Here is a 12,943-nt window from a genome sequence, read left to right on the forward strand (position 1 = left end):
GGGCGCCTGATTCCTCCAGCTCCGTTTTTCTTTCTCAAGATTGCTTTGGCTATTCGGGGTCTTTTGTGTTTTCATACAAATTGTGAAATTTTTTGTTCTAGTTCTGTGAAAAATGCCAGTGTAGTCTGATAGGGATTGCATTGAATCTGTAGATTGCTTTGGGTAGTAGAGTCATTTTCACAATGGTGATTCTTCCAATCCAAGAACATGGTATATCTCTCCATCTATTTGTTTCATCTTTAATTTCTTTCATCAGTGTCTTATAATTTTCTGCACAGAGGTCTTTTGTCTCCTTAGGTAGGTTTATTCCTAGATATTTTATTCTTTTTGTTCCAGTGGTAAATGGGAGTGTTTTCTTAATTTCACTTTCAGATTTTTCATCAGTAGTGTACAGGAATGCAAGAGATTTCTGTGCATTAATTTTGTATCCTGCTACTTCACTGATTAGCTCTAGTAGTTTTCTGGTAGCATCTTTAGGATTCTTTACGTATAGTATCATGTCATCTGCAAACAGTGACGGCTTTACTTCTTCTTTTCCAATTTGGATTCCTTTTATTTCTTTTTCTTCTCTGATTGCTGTGGTTAAAACTTCCAAAACTATGTTGAATAATAGTGGCAAGAGTGGGCAACCTTGTCTTGTTCCTGATCTTAGTGGAAATGGTTTCAGTTTTTCACCATTGAGGATAATGTTGGCTGTGGGTTTGTCATATATGGCCTTTATTATGTTGAGGAAAGTACCCTCTTCCAAAAATGGGCAGAAGACCTAAATAGACATTCCTCCAAAGAAGATACACAGATTGCCAACAAACACATGGAAGAATGCTCAACATCATTAATCATTAGAGAAATGTAAATCAAAACTACAAAGAGATATCATCTCACACCAGTCAGAATGGCCATCATCAAAAAATCTACAAACAATAAATGCTGGAGAGGGTGTGGAGAAAAGGGAACCCTCTTGCACTGTTGGTGGGAATGTAAATTGATACAGCCACTATGGAGAATAGTATGGAGGTTCCTTAAAAAACTAAAAAATAGAACTACCATACGACCCAGCAATCCCACTATTGGGCATATACACTGAGAAAACCATAATTCAAAAAGAGTCATGTACCAAAATGTTCATTGCAGCTCTACTTACAATAGCCAGACATGGAAGCAACCTAAGTGTCCATCAACAGATGAATGGATAAAGAAGATGTGGCACATATATACAATGGAATATTACTCAGCCATAAAAAGAAACGAAATTGAGTTATTTGTAGTGAGGTGGATGGACCTAGAGTCTGTCATACAGAGTGAAGTAAGTCAAAAAGAGAAAAACAAATACCGTATGCTAACACATGTATATGGACTCTAAAAAAATAAAAAAGAAAGAAAATGGTCATGAAGAACCTAGGGGCAAGACAGGAATAAAGACACAGACCTACTAGAGAATGGACTTGAGGATACAGGGAGGTGAAAGGGTAAGCTGGGGCAAAGAGAGAGAGTTGCATGGACATATATACACTACCAAACGTAAAATAGATAGCTAGTGGGAAGCAGCAGCATAGCACAGGGAGATCAGCTCCCTGCTTTGTGACCACCTAGAGTGGTGGGATAGGGAGGGTGGGAGAGAGGGAGATGCAAGAGGGAGGAGATATGGGGATATATGTTTATGTATAGCTGATACACTTTGTTATACAGCATAAACTAATACACCATTGTAAAGCAATTACACTCTAATAAAGATGTTAAAAAAATTAGGTTTTCTAATAATTAAAAATGTAATGCTTGAATTGTAATATTGCTTTTACATAACAACTTGGCAAAGTTGACCAAGAGTCTTTAAAATGTTGACCAGCTTTGACCCCACAATCCCACTATGAAACTCCCTTGACCCTTCAGGTCCCTAGGATAACCCTCTTTTTACTTTGTTTTTGCTGCTGCTGGGAGAGGAGAAAAAAAGATTTTAGCATTCAATAAACACCTGTTCTGTGTCATGAGCCTTGCTAGACGCTTTGCATTTTATTCCACTTAACCACAGTTAATCTTTGTTTAAAAAAAAAAGAAAGAAAAATGGACTTTTTTGAAAGCTTAAAGATGGTGAGATACCTCCCTAAGGTCACACAGCTAGTAAGTCACAGAGGCAGGGTTCAAGTTCAGCTCTGTCTGACTGGAAAGCCTGCGTGATCCACTATGCATCATTGCTTCACAATATTCCTGGACTCTTGACCTAGTTTTACATACAACTTTTCACCTGTATTATTTTTCTCATGACTAAACAGCAATTCCTTGATGCCTTGTATCTCAGAGCTCTAAGAAACATGACTTTTTTGGAGAATTGATCAAAAACAATTCACTTATTCATTTCCTCTATTTTTTCTTTTAACCATTTCCTCTTCCTTCACATCTCATATACCAAAGAAAATATACCTAACATCTCATCCTGAAGAGAAACAACTGCAGTGCTAAATGCCTACTGAATTTATTTTGCAAATTCATAGAATTTGGATGGATATAAAAAACTTTGATTTAAAAGGTTTCTGGCTGTGGACTATAGACCCAAAGAATAAATTAAACAGACTTTGTTTAGTAAAAGATTTCATAGTTTTCACTCTCTTTTTCATTCTCTCATTATGTCATTATAACCTAAAAACAAGTTTGTTGTGAATACCGTTTCATGTTGCCCTCATGAAATAATATGGCGCTCAAAGTATAGCATAATGATTGAGAAGCAGAGTTTCTGAAGACAGACTTTCTGATTATAAATCTTTAGTGTATACATCTGGCCTGGTTACTTGACCTTTCTGGGCAGGCCTACACTTCTCCACATGTAAAATATCCATAATAATAGTACCTCTCGTATACAGTTGTTGAGGAGTTAAATGACATACTAAATTTAATTTGCATAGAACAGTACCTGGCACATACTGTGCTTAATATGCTTTAGATTTATTAATACTCTTATATAACAAAGATAAATAGAACGCTTATGATATGAATGATATGAGTGATACATATGATAAAAACAATAAAAAGTTCACATTTAAATATTAAGTAGCTTTAAAAATAAGGCATCTTAAAAAACATTTAAATTTTCTTACTGTTGATATACTATCTCAGTTGTACTCTAATTGAATGGCTTAGACACATTAGTGTGTGTGCATGTACATGTGTAAAACAAAAATCTGTGTGCAATTCTTATGAGGAATTTTTAAGTTTTCAAGTATTTTTTTCAAAAAGAATATAGGTCCCTCAAAGAGTGCAGACCCCAATGCCAACAAAGAAACCTCCCACTTTGTACCCAAAGCCCTGCTTCCTGAAACCTTTACAGGCAAACAGTTACAGCACAAGGCCAGAAATACTGAATGAAAAAATAGGGAGAGAGGGAGATAAGAAAAGATTACGGCACTTCTATCTAGCTGGCCAGTGTTATTTCTCTGTGATGGATGTTTATTCCTCTGCTTCACGCTTTAGCCTTTCATGCAGCTGTGTGTTATTCCAAAATATTGAAAGAGCTCAATTTTGGCCATTAAAATGTTTCTGGATCTCCAGGAAAAGGTTTACTTAATATGGGCAACTTTAAATCCTAAAAGAAGAACTTACCCTTCTTACAAGAGCTGATTAGTTTTGACATTTTATCCACTCTCCTGAAGAGTCATTTATGGGCTATGTTAAATACTAAAAAATAAAGTAAGATGTGGTCCTGGTGAATCTTCTACAACAGAGAGAAAACTCAAAGCAGTATCTCAAATATTAGTAGCAAGTTCTTGCATTGATATTGAGTCAAATACTCTGCCATGCAGGCCCACTTGACCAGATCGGAGTTTAGCTTGTTGGTTTTTCTCAAATATAAATATTTCCTTGTTAATAGGGAAAGTTACATATTCCATGAGGCATAAAGAAAAATTACTTTCCACTGACCCAGAAAGCTTACCTTGCTACTATGCCTGAAGGAGAAAGGAACTGGAATGAGAGTATTTGAAAAAAGAACTCTGGCTGCCACAGCTACCTACCTTGCTCTAAGTTCATGTTTAATTAAATTTACATCAGTAATTCCATAAATTGCTTTCGTGTTCATAGAACTTAAGTTATCATCTTTGATTCTAAGGTCAGACACTTACTGCTAACAACGCTTGTGCCTCTGAGGGAGGCTTGGTCCTCTGCCAGGCTGTACTGCTTCTCCCATGGAGATGGGCCCACCACGACTATACAACTCCATGGGGGACAATGGGACACCACCAGCCCCCTGGTTGCTCAGCAACAACCCATTATGACTGCTCCTCTTGGACTACTAGGCAACAGCACTGAGCCTGACTCAGCTGCTCCCAGGCACTGCCTCTCAAGAGGGCCAGGTTAACAGGAGGCCAAGGGCCCTAAGTGACTAGTTACATAATCTAACACATTTCTCGGGATGCTCTCCAACTAAAAAATCAGAGCAGAGTTAGTTCCTACCCTGAAGGGTACCCTTGACCGTATCCTTAAGTTAAACTCTACCCTTGAATCTTTAGAGAAGCTGACAGAAAACTAATGCATCAGTCAAAATCTGTGGCCAAAAAAAGTCTATTAAAAAAATCCCACACACATACATAAAGGAGGCCATTCTTTTTTTAATCATGTTTAAAATATGACTTTCAATCCTTTCTTAATTTCAAAGAATTTTACTATTTACATACTTTCTGTTAACAGGCCCCCCAAAATGGGGAAAACATATTAAACCACTTACTTTTATGGTAAGACTGTTCCTTAAATAGCTTAACACATAACTCTAGGTATAGCAATTTCTAGGAAAGATCTTCAATTCTTATCTATAGTTTAACCCACATTTATGTCTTCTTAGTTCTAGACTTTTAACAAATAGAAATTAGGCATATTTTTCCATCTGTTAGCTGACCTACCTTTTAGGACAAGGGCAACAACCCAGTCAACCAACCTAAAAACTTACCCACACATGGAAACATGAGTCCAGCCTTGCTCCCGTCTCCTCTACTGTCACTTTCCTCTTTGTTGCGGAAAAAGAGATGTGTGCTCCAAGAGACGTGGACTCACAGCCAGTCTACCACGGTACAAATACGATTCTACTGCTCCACTTATTCAAAACCTTCAGTCAACTCCAAGCAATTTACCGTGAAATGCAAGGCACTTCTGAATCTACTTCCCTTTGAATTTCCACCCATATCCGCAGCTGTCCAATATACTGATCTAATTATAGTTCCCTAAATACATCACACATTTTAAGCCTCTTTCCTCTTCCTAGGACATATTCCTCTTTGCCTGGCAAACTAGTGGTTATCTTTCAAGATCTAGCAATAACATCACCTCCTCTGAGACACTGTCCCTGGTTTTAGAATTTCTTATAACCATCTCTGAGCATCTTCTACCTGATTCACACTGCTATAGCGGCATTAGTCACACTGTTTCACAGTAATTTACTTACTCAACATTAATCCCATGTCCTTCAAGGGCTAGGACCTTGTTCTGTTCAACTTGGTCTCCTTGATGCCTGGCATATTCCTTTGCATTAAGAAGCTGTTTACACTATGGCTTTATTAATGATTAGAGAACAAAACTCCTAGGCAAAATTGTAAAATAGATGAGGAGTGGGCATTATTAACCTCTTAATTAACCAGGGATGGGTAATAAAGCAATTCAAATCAAAACAAAAACTTAATCTCCTGACTTCTGGGCTGGTCCTCTTCCTAAATTATGATGACTCATTGAGAGCAAATAAGTAGATACCTCTGCAGTGATCCAATCCATCCAGTAATATGGCTAAAATAATCAGATTTCCTGTGTCCCTTTTTTTTTTGCGGTACGCGGGCCTCTCACTTTTGTGGCCCCTCCCGTTGCTGAGCACAGGCTCCAGATGCGCAGGCTGAGCGGGCATGGCTCACGGGCCCAGCCGCTCCGCGGCATGTGGGATCTTCCCAGACCGGGGCATGAACCCGTGTCCCCTGCATCGGCAGGCGGACCCTCAACCACTGCGCCACCAGGGAAGCCCCTGTGTCCCCTTTATTATAATCATAATAACATGAAATTCAAGGGAGCTACATGGTCAGGTAACCAAATCACTAAAAGGTGGTCTGGAGCTGGTCTCAGGGAAGATAATTTCCCATTCAGATTAGCAACTCTTAAAGCAGTTTTTGCAGGAATCTTGGTGCAAGTAAAGTAGGGAAGAGAGTAGAAAAGAAACCAAAAATTTTAGAGCTAAATAGAAAGCAAGAAAAAGCTATTCTAATTTTAAAAACCTCCTAAGAAATACTTCACAAAACAGCACTTACTCAACATCTGTCTCCTGCAAAGCACTAATTTAAAAAAAAAAAAAAAAGGAACATGAGCAAACAACACACAAAAGCCCACAAATGCAGCAGCCAAGAGTAACAGCATGAAGCCACTCAACCTCTTACTTCACCACTTCAGTAGCTAAAGATATAGGCCTCCATTTTCAAATATAACAATGCTCTTATGCTTTTTCTACAACTTCTTAGGTTCACATATGCGTTTATCTAAGATACTGCCAAATTTTTGATATTAGCAGTAATGTGATTGTCTAAAATAATCCATGCAATCCAAACTCTAATCAACGGATGTCTAAATTTTTAGCTTATCTGTGTTAAGCTGAGAGGGAATTCCTAGTCTATTACAAGCTTGTGGTTCTAAATACCCCTAAGTCTGTGCTTCATCAAAACTAGGAAACCTGCACCCTTGGAAATACCAGAATGTACTCACAACCACATGATAAATTTTGTTTATCAAAGGAGTCTTATTGACAGTATATATTTAAAGCATGTTTTTATACTAAAACAAAATGAACACATTATAGAGTGCATAATGTATACAAATATGTAAGATGAATATGAAATGTCAAAGAAACTTTGTACTTTTCTATGGAGCACTGTGAGTTATGCCTCTAGATTTCTGGGAGTTCTTTGGTGGAAAAGCGTGAAAAGCCCTACTCTAGGGGATTCCCTCCTAGATGTTGAGGAAAAGATTACTTTCATGTAAAAAATATACATCACCTTGGCTCTAGCATACCACGACCACTGAACTCAAAAAGTGCTACCATACTTAGACATACCATTACTTTTTTTATTGGAACTTAACCTTTATAACATCTTTTTTATTTTGAAGCAAAAACATTTCTCTCTCCAACAGTCCTAAATCTTTCTGCAGGTACCCCACAGGACCAGTCTAAACTCCTATATATGTAAGACCGTCCTTCAAATAAACATAATAGTCACAAGTAATGGAGGCGTACTGGATGCCAGGAAACGTGCTGGGTACTTGACAATCATTAATCAAAAAATAAAACTGCAGGTAAATAGTATCATCTTTATTCTACAAAAAAGAAGAAGTAGATGAAGAGGAGGAGAAAGGGGGAGGGGTTAAGGGGAAGGAGAGTGGGAAAGGAAACAGTTTACAAAAGGATAAGCGACTTTCCCAAAATAGCACAGCTCATTAGGAGCAGAGCTGAGCTCTAACTCCAAAGCTTGTGCTTGTTTTTCTCTTTCTTTATACATCATGTTATACTACATTTCCATGCCCACTTTCCCAGGTGTTCATTTCTCCAAGTGAAATATCTCCATTTTACAACTATTCCTTCCATCACTTCTGCAATAACAGACCATCCTGATCAATGTTCGTGTGTGTGTATTTATTTGTAGGAGTAAAATATCCCGAACAATTTGGCCACGGAAGAACAGAGTTGGGCCGTCACTTCCTTTGCTCTGGATAAGATACAGCTATTGATACAACTTAAAAATATGCTACCTATGTTGGACAACCACTTGCCATTATATTGAATTGGCCATAAACCAAAATTCTAGTATTGTTTTAACAGATTCTGCTAATAACCATTTCTTCTCTAACTGGTTTCTTTTTTAAAATGTATACAACTCTTGTATTTACCTACATATAAACAACCTGTCAAAATAAATTTTTATTCATAGAGTCATAGATTATATGACTCTCTACTACTTTCAAGGATAAAAATTAGCTACCGGGGCTTCCCTGGTGGCGCAGTGGTTGAGAGTCCACCTGCCAATGCAGGGGACATGGGTTCGTGCCCTGGTCCGGGAAGATCCCACATGCCGCAGAGCGGCTAGGCCCGTGAGCCAAGGCCGCTGAGCCTGAGCGTCCGGAGCCTGTGCTCTGCAACGGGAGAGGCCACAGCAGTGAGAGGCCCGAGTACCGCAAAAAAAAAAAAAAAAAAAAAAATTAGCTACAAATTAAGTCCAAAGTTTTCATCCCAGCACTTAAGGTTCTTCACTACAGCCTCAATGTATCTTTCCACCCAGCCCCTAAAATTCTACAGAGCTCTGTCTCACTCTTTTCTGTATTTGTACCTTTATTCATGCTGTCCTCTCAATCAGGAATGCTTCGTCGACTCATTGAAATTTTATCAGTCCTTCAAGGACCATCCCAATTACTACATTGCCTTTAAAGTCTTTCTGATTAATTTCAAAGTTTATCTTCTTCTTCTTTGAAACCCCACAGCTTTTTTTTAGTTCTGTCGTAGTACCTATTACAGTCTGCCTCGCAGGAAAGGTATGTATATTATTTTCTCTTACCTCCCCCAAACAGATAGAATCCTAAACTTCTTAAAAAAAGATGGAGTCTCATTCCACTTTGCAATATATCACTAAACACAGTAGCTGAATCCAGGAGGGTGCTTTTTAATAGATGTTTATTTGAATTTAGTTAACTATTCATCTCAGAGATGCATGTACTGAGTTCCAAAATTCATTAAAAACTTAAGTAAGGAATATCTATAACCAACCACAGAAAAGAACCTGAATATCAATGGGTACATATAGCACTAAAATATGGAATTATAGGCTCTGTTTAGAATAATACAGGTATTTTTTTCACTGTATTGATCTCATGATGAACTGAAATCGCACCATTCATATTGGTGTAATCATGTTGACAAAAACTGAAATCTCAAGAGATTAAGAGACTTCTTCAGGGTCACATGACTAATTAAAAGCTGAGTTGGCCTTACAACAAAGCTTTCTAATTTCTAGCTTAGTTATTTTTCTCTACTATTATCATCCAAATCATGTGTCGATACGTTTTCATAAATATTAGCTGCAAAAATAGTTATGTAAGAGAGAAATATTCTCTTCTTTCTTATATATTAATAATCTTCAAATTATTATTTGTACAGGTAGAATTTAAAATAAAACTCATTAATGATGATTAAAGAGGATTATAATACACAAAATTTATTTATACAAATCTTCCTTATTTTGCAACTTAACTACAAAGACAACAGTCAAGAGTCAGGATATTAACAAATGTTGTTCAGTCAAAATAAATGTCATAAAACCTATGTCATAAAACCTATACACTAATAATATTCATGGTCTTTACTTATAAGCCAGTCCTACAGATTTAATCAGAGCCTGTTTATGCCTCTGGTTTGTTTTTAACCTCTTGTCACCAATTTAGAGGATAGTAAAAATTTTGCCTGCCCAACATCCATTTCCCCTTGAGAAGCCTTTCCTCCTATAGTCACTGCATGTGATTCGTTGTTTCCGAGAATGAAGTTGAGACTCAGACCTGACATATCCAAGCTCTAAGTGCCCTGAGCCACAGTGGCTCAGAAGTGATACGTGACACAAACCTGCCTCAACAGGCTTATTATTATGTTTTTCCAACCCAGCAAATGCTTAAAGACTGGGTTTGTGGTGCAAGTTAGTCCACCTTAGGGCTGGTGCCAAAGCTACTAAGTGAAGACACTTTTTTCTCTTTGAATTTAAACTTGAGGAGTTAGGCCTGGAGCTGTTGATAGCAATTTTGTCACCAAGCAGAGCTTGAGAATGAAGCCAAGTTGAAAGAGAGTAGAGCCAAGAAGTAGAAGGGAATAGGGTCCTTACAAAATAATGTGAGCTCTAGATCAAGCTGTGACTGAAAGCTGGGTTACATAAATCTGATAAATTCTCCCATTCTCCTTAAGCCAATTTGAAGTGGATTTGCTGTCATGAGCAACTGTAACATTCCTAACTAATGCACTCAGGTATCTGACTTTCTCAACCCACAACAGATTCAAAAGGTCATAAAGAGAGTGAACAGTAAGAGCTATTACATACATCAGATGAAGAAGCAGCTTGCGGTTTGAAAGTGATGATGAAGACAGGTAGGTAATATGTAAAAAAAGAAAATAAGGAATTTCAAAAATGTGGAGTCTTTTAGTCAAGGACTTACTCCACATATCATCCTGGGAAACCTCTCAGTCCCAGAAAAACCAGGATAGTTACCATGCTATTTGGGAGCACAGAGATTCTTGCAGTGATTTGCATAAACAAGAAGATAAGGGGTCATTAGGTCACAGAGGACTCAAGGCAGGTGGTGGTGAGGCTCTGAGGTTGCTGTACTTGTAGGCGAGAGTGTGGTAAGCACACAGAATTCTTAGGTTCTCCACTGACTTGTACTAATTGGAAACGTGCAATCCACTGAGAAACATCTTACTCCAAGCAATCAGAGCATGGAGAGTAAAAAATAGATGGATCAAAGAATCGGCCATCCCAATGAAGCCAAAGGACAAGTGTAGGTGTGAATCTTTGGATTGGTGTAAAAAAAAAAAAAACAAATATAGGATGCTATGCCCAGAGAGTTTCAGAATTTGAGATTTTAGGAAGGAAGAATTTCATATGATAAATCCAGGTTGTGACTACAGAAGGGGCTGGGTGAAAGGAAGTAAAAGAGAAGACTACCGCTTGAAACTGTGGAGGTCACAAACTGAGAGGCTGTGGTGTTGGGTGTAGACATGAAGTCACCCAGATTGAGGACAGGAGACAGGTGGGAGAAGATGACTGTACACCTGTTGCTGGAGTGTTCATTGAAGGAGGGGTTTGTTCAGGTGGTGAGTAGATCACAGGAATGAGCAATGGTAGTTGATAGCATAGCCAGACGGCTCAAAGGAACAGGAATGAGTATAAGAGTGTAGAGAAACAATGGTCTACAGGTGGGAGGGTGTATGGAGGGCATGTGTCCCACCTCCCTACCCTGAGATTCATGACCTATGGAGTAATCAGCAGTCTCCAACAGGAAGGACTCATGGGGAAGTGGGATACCCCTGGGAGAGTCAAGATTCAGGGCTAGAGAAAAAAGTGGAGGTTAAGAGGAGTTTACTGGGACTGAGCAGGTGTTCCAGAGGGCATGACAGAATGGTTTTGAAGGAAGAATAAAAAGCAGAGATTAGGTCAGGGAGAGGCAGCACAAAGCATAACAAAGTTTCAAGGCAGAGAGGAGAAATGAGCAGACAAACGATAAAAACAGAGATTTGAAGCATTAGAAAATTAACTGTTTTTCAAGGCTAATACAATTACATGTTACAAAACTGGTAATATGGGAATTTAGAAAGAGCTAGCAGCTATGATGTGGGATGTGGAATTCCTTTTCCTCCTGGGATGAGGTGGTGAGTGACAAACGTGGGTCAAGGAAGTTTAGGGAGGCAATTGAAGAGCCTGCAGTCATGTGTAGGAATGGTGGCCAGGAAGGCATGTGAGAGGGAATTCTGTGGGACTTCAGGATGATAGGGCCAGTTATAACGAGGTGGGCTCCAAGGAGGTGCAGGGGCATGGGATGCTATTTCAAATCAGTGGGGAAGGAATCAATGACAGAACAAACGAATTTGAGACAAGACTAGTGATTAAAAAATGTTAATAATAAAATTAGATTACCTACTTCATCCCCTACTAAAATAACTTCTAAAGGATTAAAACTTTAAATTAAAAAAGACATAAACAGTACTATTAAAAACATAGATGAATATGTTTAAAGGGGAAAGTCCTTCTCAGAAACTATGCGAGAAGAAATTGACAGCTTTCACATCCACAAAATTTAAGGATTTTACAAAGCAATGCTCCCTAAAATAGTTAATGGCAAACAAATGAAACTGATTAAAACATTGCAACATAACAGACATACAAAGAGTTAACATCCTAATGAATAAAAAGCTCTTGAAACAAACAAAAAAGGATTAAAAATAGGCAAAGAATACTAAAAAGCAATTCGTAAAACTAAATCCAAAATATCCAATAAACATACTGACTAACTAAAAATATTTGGCCTCATTAGCAATCAAAGAAATACAAATATGAGGTATCTTTTCCTACTGATTTCTAAATTTAAAATTTTTAAACAGTATTAGTATGTTGGTAAAAATTTTGAGTATAAATTGCTGCAGGCTTCCTGGAAAGAAATCTTGCAAAATGTGTCAAAAATGGTTAACAAGTGAATATCCACTGATCTAGCAAGTCCATGTCTAGAAGTCTATTCAAAGAGATTAATAAAACAGCCATGTACAGTGTATAAAGATCACAGAGTTGTCTACTGTGGTACTGTTTATACAACCAAATTTGGGAACATTCTGCATATTTGCCAATAGGGGTTAGTTAAAATTTTAATAGAACACTATGTAGCCATTAAAAATATGATTTAGCACCTTGACAAGATATAGTAAGATGAAATATTAAGGGAATATGATATATCACTTTTCTTTTTAAAATCTACATATATGCAAAGAATTTTATAACTAATGGTGGAATTTAGGTGGACATTATTTTCCTCTTAATACAATTCTGAATATTTCTGATTTTCACTGCAATGTGTATGGTCTCAGAAACACTATTTGAAAACTTTAAAGTTTAAAACTTAGTGGTATTTTAAGTGGCAAACATTAGCTGCTCAGAAAAATTACATGTGGAATAACCCATTATAATGTAATAATAGGGAGCTGACAAAAGGATGAGACTGAAAGAAAAAAATCACCTGATTATATTTTCACATCTGTGATTCTTGGTGAATAATTTATAATAGCAAGCATATATTGTCCTTGGAAAAACTGAATTCTACATTTGAACATTGCCAATATTTAAATGCATTTTAATGATTTGTTTTCCTTTTCTTATTTCTGTGTTAAACTGATGATTGCCACAGGGTGCAGCAAAATTAA

The 12,943-nt window shown here is 37.5% G+C and overlaps 1 protein-coding gene across 5 annotated transcripts in view; it reads right to left on the reverse strand.

Moving 5' to 3' along the window:
* The window catches only part of PKIB (cAMP-dependent protein kinase inhibitor beta), a 105,891-nt gene that overhangs the window by 86,545 nt on the left and 6,403 nt on the right, over window positions 1–12,943 (reverse strand). Inside the window, exon 1 of one of the 5 annotated variants that reach the window (XM_049695545.1) lies at window positions 3,999–4,120. The exons of 2 other annotated variants lie outside the window; for them this stretch is intronic. In XM_049695545.1, the coding sequence (XP_049551502.1) occupies window positions 3,999–4,063 (65 nt within the window). In that variant the 5' untranslated portion in view covers window positions 4,064–4,120. Of the gene's footprint in view, window positions 1–3,919; window positions 4,198–12,943 lie in introns of those variants that run through there. 2 more of the 5 variants (XM_049695547.1, XM_049695548.1) reach the window with 2 other exon arrangements.

Source organism: Orcinus orca, chromosome 12 (genome assembly GCF_937001465.1).
Source record: "Orcinus orca chromosome 12, mOrcOrc1.1, whole genome shotgun sequence".
Taxonomy (NCBI): Eukaryota; Metazoa; Chordata; class Mammalia; order Artiodactyla; family Delphinidae; genus Orcinus; species Orcinus orca.